General features: G+C 41.8%; 1 protein-coding gene across 2 annotated transcripts in view; it reads right to left on the bottom strand.

Annotated features, from left to right (window-relative positions):
- LOC139405192 (CD81 antigen-like) overlaps window positions 1–4,262 on the bottom strand; it is a 45,300-nt gene extending 41,038 nt beyond the window's left edge. Inside the window, exon 1 of one of the 2 annotated variants that reach the window (XR_011633866.1) lies at window positions 4,004–4,210. Coding sequence is in view for 1 of the 2 variants with exons in the window: in XM_071147622.1 (XP_071003723.1) it covers window positions 4,004–4,069 (66 nt within the window). In the remaining variant the exon portion in view is untranslated. Of the gene's footprint in view, window positions 1–4,003 lie in introns of both variants that reach the window. The other variant, XM_071147622.1, reaches the window with a different exon arrangement.
- Between the last annotated feature and the right edge of the window lie 4,147 nt (window positions 4,263–8,409).

The raw sequence follows: 8,409 nt of genomic DNA, 5'->3' as shown, positions 1-8,409 counted from the left end.
CTGTGACTGACCCTAAACAGAGAGTACACAGTGGCAGAATACCTGACCACTGTGACTGACCCTAAACAGAGAGTACACAGTGGCAGAATACCTGACCACTGTGACTGACCCTAAACAGAGAGTACACAGTGGCAGAAAACCTGACCACTGTGACTGACCCTAAACAGAGAGTACACAGTGGCAGAATACCTGACCACTGTGACTAACCCTAAACAGAGAGTACACAGTGGCAGAAAACCTGACCACTGTGACTGACCCTAAACAGAGAGTACACAGTGGCAGAATACCTGACCACTGTGACTGACCCTAAACAGAGAGTACACAGTGGCAGAAAACCTGACCACTGTGACTGACCCCAAATGACAAAAAATCCTTAACTATGTACAGACTCAATGAGCATAGCCTTGCTATTGAGAAAGGTCACTGTGGGCAAACGTATGACCATATTTCCCACAGATTACACAGACCCACAAAAAAAACGGAAAACAAATCAAACATAGATAAACTCCCATAAATATTAGGAAAAATACCGCAGTGTACCATCACAGCAGCTAGATTTGTGGCCCGTCGCCATGAGAAAAGGGCAACCAGTGAAGAACAAACAACATTGTAAATGTACAACCCATATTTATCTGTTTTTCCCCCCCGTTCATCCTTCAGTTATTTACACACTGTTTTCCCTCTGTTCTTCTGCTCTTTTGGGGTCTAGGCCGGGTAATTGTAAAGCTGTGACTACTGTTACCGTCTCCAATCTGTCAGCGTTTGTGAAAACCTTTCAGCACATGTTACTCATATCTGTCCTGCACTTCATTGTTCTAGAATCAAGAAGCAGGAAACTGAATCCTCAAAGGGACAAAGGGGGTGACTAGAGGAAAATAAAAACTGTCAGGGTTTCTACTGACACAACATGCAGATAATCAGTAAAAAAAATATTTAAATTAAATCACTAAAGGAGGAAACAGTCAATCAAAAAGGAAACTAGTGTCCAGGATATGCTGCATGAGTTTTATGCTGATTTCACATACTGATACAGTTTCTTAAATGTAATGGCAATAGAGATGCCCAAAAGTAACTGCTATTCATGTATAATTAATTACATGATTGATTCTGACATGCAAAAACTTGGTATATTTGGAAAGAAGACATGTGGTATCAATTAATTCTACTTTTGAATATAGTCTAAACACTACCAAACATCCACAGTTACAGAATCTAGCTACTGCAGTCAGTTTGGCAAGGAAGTGTGTGGGAACAAAGGAAATGTCCAAGAGAAACAGACTCCCTCTCCTCCACCTTCTGGTTCCCCTTCCCCTCCCCCATCATGGTTCAAATGGTATTTCGAAAAAACATTACAAATACTAACACTGTGCTAGATTGAGTTTGTCTGGTGCAGTGGAACTAATAGAATAGTCCCGAAAGTGCAAATGTCGCCCACCTGGGACAGATGTAGTAGGTGCTTATATTCCTCCTATTTCACATTATTATTATCACCTGTGAATTTGATTTTTTTTTCTTCTTTTTTTTTCCGAAAATCCCAACTCCCCCTGAGGCATTCTCGGAGAGTGGGGTCACAGCCAGGGTCAGACATTATCAACGGTGACCTTCGGGTAATTAGGGTCAAGTTCCTTGCACAAAGGCACATCGGACAGATTTTTCACATTGTCTGCTCGGGGATTTGAGTAAACATGTTGATCATGGCAATCATGCTGACCCTGTTGATCCTGTTGACCCTGTTGATCATGCTGACCCTGTTGATCATGATAATCCTGTCGATCATGATAATCCTGTTGATCATGATAATCCCGTTGATCATGCTAATCCTGTTGATCATGATAATCATGCTGACCTTGTTGACCCTGTTGATCATGATAATCATGCTGATCCGGTTGATCCTGTTGATCATGCTGACCCTGTTGCTCATGATAATCATGTTGATCATGATAATCATGATAATCCTGTTGATCATGATAATCCTGTTGATCATGATAATCATGCTGACCGGGTTGATCCTGTTGATCATGCTGACCCTGTCGATCATGATAATCATGTTGATCATGATAATCATGCTGACCCTGTTGATTATGATAATCATGTTGACCCTGTTGATCATGATAATCATGCTGACCCTGTTGATCATGATAATCCTGTTGATCATGATAATCACGCGGACCCGGTTGATCATGATAATCCTGTTGATCATGATAATCCTGTCGATCATGAGAATCCTGTTGATCATGAGAATCCTGTTGATCATGAGAATCATGCTGACTCGGTTGATCATGCTGACCCTGTTGATCATGATAATCCTGTTGATCATGCTGACCCTGTTGATCATGATAATCCTGTTGAGCATGATAATCATGCTGACCCTGTTGATCATGTTGACCCTGTTAATCATGCCGACCCTGTTGATCAGGGGTAACCTGCCATGGCCCAGGGAGTTTGGCTGTGTAGTTATTATTTTTCATCTATTGATGCCCCCCCCTCTCTCTCTCTCTCTCTCTCTCACACACACACACACACACACACACACACACACACACACACACACACACACACACATACATTCATTAATGGAATTCTACAGTGTTTCAATTAAATGTTTCAAGGACAAACATATATGTATTTAAGTATTTTTTGTTGTTCTAGTGGGGCCAGTAACATTAGTCATCTCTAAAATATATACTCTAAGGAAAATTAGTTTAATATACTTGTTCTTTTTTTCTGTTTAGCTCACATAATATTATTTAAAGTATGCATTAAGGAGTCTGTATTATAATACTTTGCAGAAATAAATGCATACATTAGTAAATGCATTTATATGGCTTCCTAAATATTTTTTACAATGGTGAGGGAGAGCCAAGACGGAGTCACGGTGGCTTCAACACAATGGTGAGGGAGAGCCAAGATGGAGTCACGGTGGCTTCAACACAATGGTGAGGGAGAGCCAAGATGGAGTCACGGTGGCTTCAACACAATAGTGAGGGAGAGCCAAGATGGAGTCACGGTGGCTTCAACACAATGGTGAGGGAGAGCCAAGATGGAGTCACGGTGGCTTCAACACAATAGTGAGGGAGAGCCAAGATGGAGTCACGGTGGCTTCAATACAATGGTGGGGAAGAGCCAAGATGGAGTCACGGTGGCTTCAACACAATAGTGAGGGAGAGCCAAGATGGAGTCACGGTGGCTTCAACACAATGGTGAGGGAGAGCCAAGATGGAGTCACGGTGGCTTCAACACAATGGTGGGGAAGAGCCAAGATGGAGTCATGATGGCTTCAACACAATGGTGAGGGAGAGCCAAGATGGAGTCACGATGGCTTCAACACAATGGTGAGGGAGAGCCAAGATGGAGTCACGATGGCTTCAACACAATGGTGGGGAAGAGCCAAGATGGAGTCATGATGGCTTCAACACAATGGTGAGGGAGAGCCACGATGGAGTCACGATGGCTTCAACACAATGGTGAGGGAGAGCCAAGATGGAGTCACGATGGCTTCAACACAATGGTGAGGGAGAGCCAAGATGGAGTCCCGGTGGCTTCAACACAATGGTGGGGGAGAGCCAAGATGGAGTCAAAGTAGCTTCAACACGGTGGATCCTACCCGTCACCTAGTGTATATATAAATCATTGATAGTACCGAGTCTAGGACTGGCTTACTTTATTGAGCCACTACAGTTTTCACACGGTCATCAGTTGGACCATTGAAAACAATTTAAACAGTGTATGAGATTATCATAAAATAGGCCTGTATCACAACAGTGTTGAATAGTAGCTAATTTCAATACCTCAGTGAAACGATCTGGTTACAGAGACAAAATAGATTTATTAAGGGTGTCATAGAAATTCTGAACGACTCAAAGTTATATCATAAGTTGTAAAAAAAAACATTCAAGACGCACTTTTTTTAATCAACAAATTAACTACAGACCGAACAAATGTAAAGATAATCCCTTTAAAGCAGCATCGTAATAAAAGAGATTTAAAAAAAGACTCAACTCACCCAGAAAACGAAATTAAAGAAAAATAGCATGAATTTGACACACTTGTTGCAGCCAACGACAGTCATGACGATCGAATGTTCAGGTCCGCTATTTTAGATAAATTAATTAAGTCTGCAATGTACCAATGTGCCCGAGATTCTAAGAAGACGGACCGTTATCGCGTCTTCTCGTTCTAAGAACTCGAACTCTGTGCCAGAAATCTCGAGGTATGTTCACCCAGAATGGGTAGAAACTCCTCCTTTAAACGAACGACTGTGTAAACCGAGCCTGGAAACGGCCCACCAAGTGATGAGGGTGGTAAAGAGGACAGATGAAAGACAAAAAAAAAAGAAAGAAATCAAGAAAGAGGCTTGTGGTTATTTATATATTTTTTATTCTTGTTTGTGATTTTAAAAAATAAGTTTGTACTCTGGGCATCATTTGGGAATGAGAGACCCTGGTCGCGTTAAATAAAAGTTAATAAAAAAATATAAATCTTCATAAACTACAGGAGTTAGGAGGAGCATTATTCTGTTTATTCTCAAGGTTTTTGTTGTTGTTATTCTTCCACTATAAACAAGTATTCAGAACACAAACAGACCACATTTATTTTCCACCTAAACATCAAGATTAATCTGCTGCGTTCAACATGTCTCAATATTGAGATAAAAAAGAGCATAGGGACTTTTTCCACATATCTAGGCTATGGTCCCTGGTCAAAGTAGTCCTCTAAACAGGGAATAGGGTTCCACTAAACAGGGAACAGGGTTCCGCTAAATAGGGAATAGGGTTCCGCTAAATAGGGAATACATTTCCACTAAACAGGGAACAGGGTTCCGCTAAATAGGGAATAGAGTTCCACTAAACAGGGAATAGGGTTCCGCTAAATAGGGAATAGGGTTCCATTAAATAGGGAACAGGGTTCTATTCAATAGCAAATAGGGTTCCACTAAATAGGGAATAGGGTTCTGCTAAATAGGGAATAGAGTTCCACTAAACAGGGAATAGGGTTCCGCTAAATAGGAAATAGGGTTCTATTCAATAGTGAATAGGGTTCCACTAAATAGGGAATAGGGTTCCACTAAATAGGGAATAGGATTCCAATAAATAGGGAATATGGTTCCACTAAATAGGGAATAGGATTCCACCAAATATGGAATAGAGTTTTATTAAATAGGGAATAGGATTTTATTAAATAGGGAATAGGATTCCATTTAATAAGGAATAGGGTTCTATTAAATAGGGAATATGGTTCCACTAAATAGGGAAGAGGGTTCCACCAAATATGGAATAGGGTTTTATTAAATAGGGAATAGGGTTTTATTAAATAGGGAATATGGTTCCACTAAATAGGGAAGAGGGTTCCACTAAATATGGAATAAGGTTCCACTAAATAGCGAACAGGGTTCTATTCAATAGGGAATATGGTTCCACTAAATAGGGAAAAGGGTTCCACTAAATAGGGAAAAGGGTTCTATTCAATAGCGAATAGGGTTCCACTAAATGGGGAATAGGGTTCTATTCAATAGCGAATAGGGTTCTATTCAATAGGGAACGGGTTCCACTAAATAGGGAAACGGGTTCCACTAAATAGGGACTAGGGTTCTATTCAATAGTGGATAGGGTTAAAAAAATAGGGAAATAGGGTTCTATTAAATAAGGAATAGGGTTCCACTAAATAGGGAATAGGGTTCTATTCAATAGCAGATAGGGTTCCACTAAATAGGGAATAGAGTTCTATTCAATTGCGAAAATGGTTCTATTAAATAGGTAACAGGGTTTCACTAAATAGGGAATAGGGTTCTATTCAATAGTGGATAGGGTTCCACTAAATAGGGAATAGGGTTCTATTCAATAGCGAATGTGGTTCTATTCAATAGTGAATAGGGTTCTATTCAATAGGGATTAGGGTTCCACTAAATAGGGAAAAGGGTTCCACTAAATAGGGAAAAGGGTTATATTCAATAGCAGATAGGGTTCCACTAAATAGGGAATAGAGTTCTATTCAATTGCGAAAAGGGTTCTATTAAATAGGGAACAGGGTTCCACTAAATAAGGAAGATGGTTCAACTATATAGGGAATAGGGTTCCACTAAAGAGGGAATAGGGTTCCACTAAATAGGGAATAGGGTTCCATTAAATAGGGAATGGGGTTCTGTTCAATAGCGAATAGGATTTTATTAAATAGGGAATAGGGTTCAACTATATAGGGAATAGGGTTCCACTAAAGAGGGAATAGGGTTCCACTAAATAAGGAATAGGGTTCCACTAAATAGGGAATGGGGTTCTATTCAATAGCGAATAGGGTTTTATTAAATAAGGAACAAGGTTCCACTAAATAGGGAATAGGGTTCAACTAAATAGGGGATAGGGTTCCACTAAATAGGGAATAGGGTTCTATTAATTAGGGAATAGGGTTCCACTAAATAGGGAAAATGGTTCTATTTGGGATGCAGATATAGTGCAATGGATCATTGCAGAGACACAAAGAGGACAGAGGCACATGCAGGGAACCACAGTACATGGGCAACACCGCTCTCTGTTGGCAATGCCAATAACAACACCATCATGACTTACTCCCACCATATGGTGACGAGAGAGAGGGAACTGAATGTATAGACTGTTGTGGCATCACTGGCCTCTTTGTGTGTCTTTGTTCATAGGAAATCACGTTGTATAAAGAGGGGCCACACATTGCACATTTCCATTCATCTGATGGTACTGTATCTCTCTAATAATCCTCAAATGGATGAATTAATTTCAGTGTTTAATATAGCATGGATTTTGCATTTAGCCAAGTGGTTTCAGGGTCATACCCTCATAAAACGATTGACTATGTCAGGCTGTCTAACTGCATATGGTCCAAAATACTGAAGCTATACGTCCTGTACAAAGACATGGAGGAAATTAAAGGAAAAGGGAGGGGGGAGCGGGTGGCGGTGCCTGGCTGCATGGAGGCAAACAATCAGTGAATGCATGAACTCAGAAGACAGTTTCAACATACAATGGTTCTGACTGGGAATGCTCCATATCATTCTCCACGCGTATTCTCCTTCTTCCTCTTCTTCTTCTTCCACGGTGTTTGCAGAACAACCGCGTCTCTTCTTCGAGTCAATTCTGAGGATTCTCAAGAGAATCATCACCGCGAGCATTGCTCAGTCAGAGAACACAGAGGACGTGCGCGTACCTTCCTGCCTCCTGTCCTTCCGTGTTCATACTTCATATGGTGTCACAGTGGACTGCTCGCTCTCCTGCAGTCTCGAACACGAGATAATCACAGGCATTGATCCGCTAAAAATGCATACATGAAAATAACAATTTGACCCGCCGAAGATAAACACAGTCACAGACATCTGCGCGAATGGGAAAATGCGCGGCGCCTGATCTAGTCCTAGTAGGCTAAAGCTACCGGTTGCTGTCCACCGTTTCTTTCAACGGAAAACTTGATTTGAATGTGCCGTTTTTGGGAGAGAAGGTAAGCGACAGTAGATACATGAGAGGAAGGATACCATTCTAAATAGCAAGCAGAGTGTCTCCGAGAGAGAGAGAGAGAGAGAGACAGAGAGAGAGAGAGAGAGAGAGAGAGAGAGAGAGAGAGGGGAGAGAGAGAGAGAGAGACAGAGAGAGAGAGAGAGAGAGAGACAGAGAGAGACAGAGAGACAGAGAGAGAGAGAGAGAGAGAGAGAGACAGAGAGAGAGAGAGAGACAGAGAAAGAGAGAGAGAGAGAGAGAGAGAAGGGGAGAGAGAGACAGAGAGAGAGAGAGAGAGACAGAGAGAGAGAGAGAGAGAGAAACAGAGAGAGAAACAGAGAGAGAGAGAGAGACAGAGAGAGAGAGAGAGAGAGAGAGAGAGAGAGAGAGAGACAGAGAGAGAGAGAGAGAGAGAGAGAGAGAGAGAGAGAGACCGGTGCTGTCCTTTCAGCACCACACCCGCAGTCACCTTGCTGTCTATGAATATCATTAACAGGTTCTACCAAAACCACCACAACAGGAAGAGAGTCTTTGTGCTGGATTCGGATTAGAAAGAATGAACAACACCCATTTTTATCTTCTTCACCTTTTGGATTTAAACCACCATCCATTGTTAATGGCATGCCATTGGCTACACTTGCTATCGTTTTGGATTTAAATGTTTCCCTCCGGTAGGTCTTGTAGGTTGATTTTCATGACAGGTTGTGGAAACATTGGGGCATCCGGCATCATCAGTGGGAATATGTGCTGATTAGTCCTGCACTTATTATTTAGGATATATATATAGCCTGCAACCAGCAGCAGCCTGGCCGTATCTCTTCCCTCTTCCTCCCCTGGTAACCCCGGTTGTGCATGTGTTGCACGCGTTTTTCCCCCCTCCCACTGTGGCGTGCGGTGCTCATAGAGCGTCCGTTGTGATGCTGGGAACTTATTGGAGACATGCCTAAGGGACGCA

Source organism: Oncorhynchus clarkii, unplaced genomic scaffold (genome assembly GCF_045791955.1).
Source record: "Oncorhynchus clarkii lewisi isolate Uvic-CL-2024 unplaced genomic scaffold, UVic_Ocla_1.0 unplaced_contig_12468_pilon_pilon, whole genome shotgun sequence".
In the NCBI taxonomy this organism is placed as follows: domain Eukaryota; kingdom Metazoa; phylum Chordata; class Actinopteri; order Salmoniformes; family Salmonidae; genus Oncorhynchus; species Oncorhynchus clarkii.
This window is presented reverse-complemented; position numbering and strand designations above follow the sequence as displayed.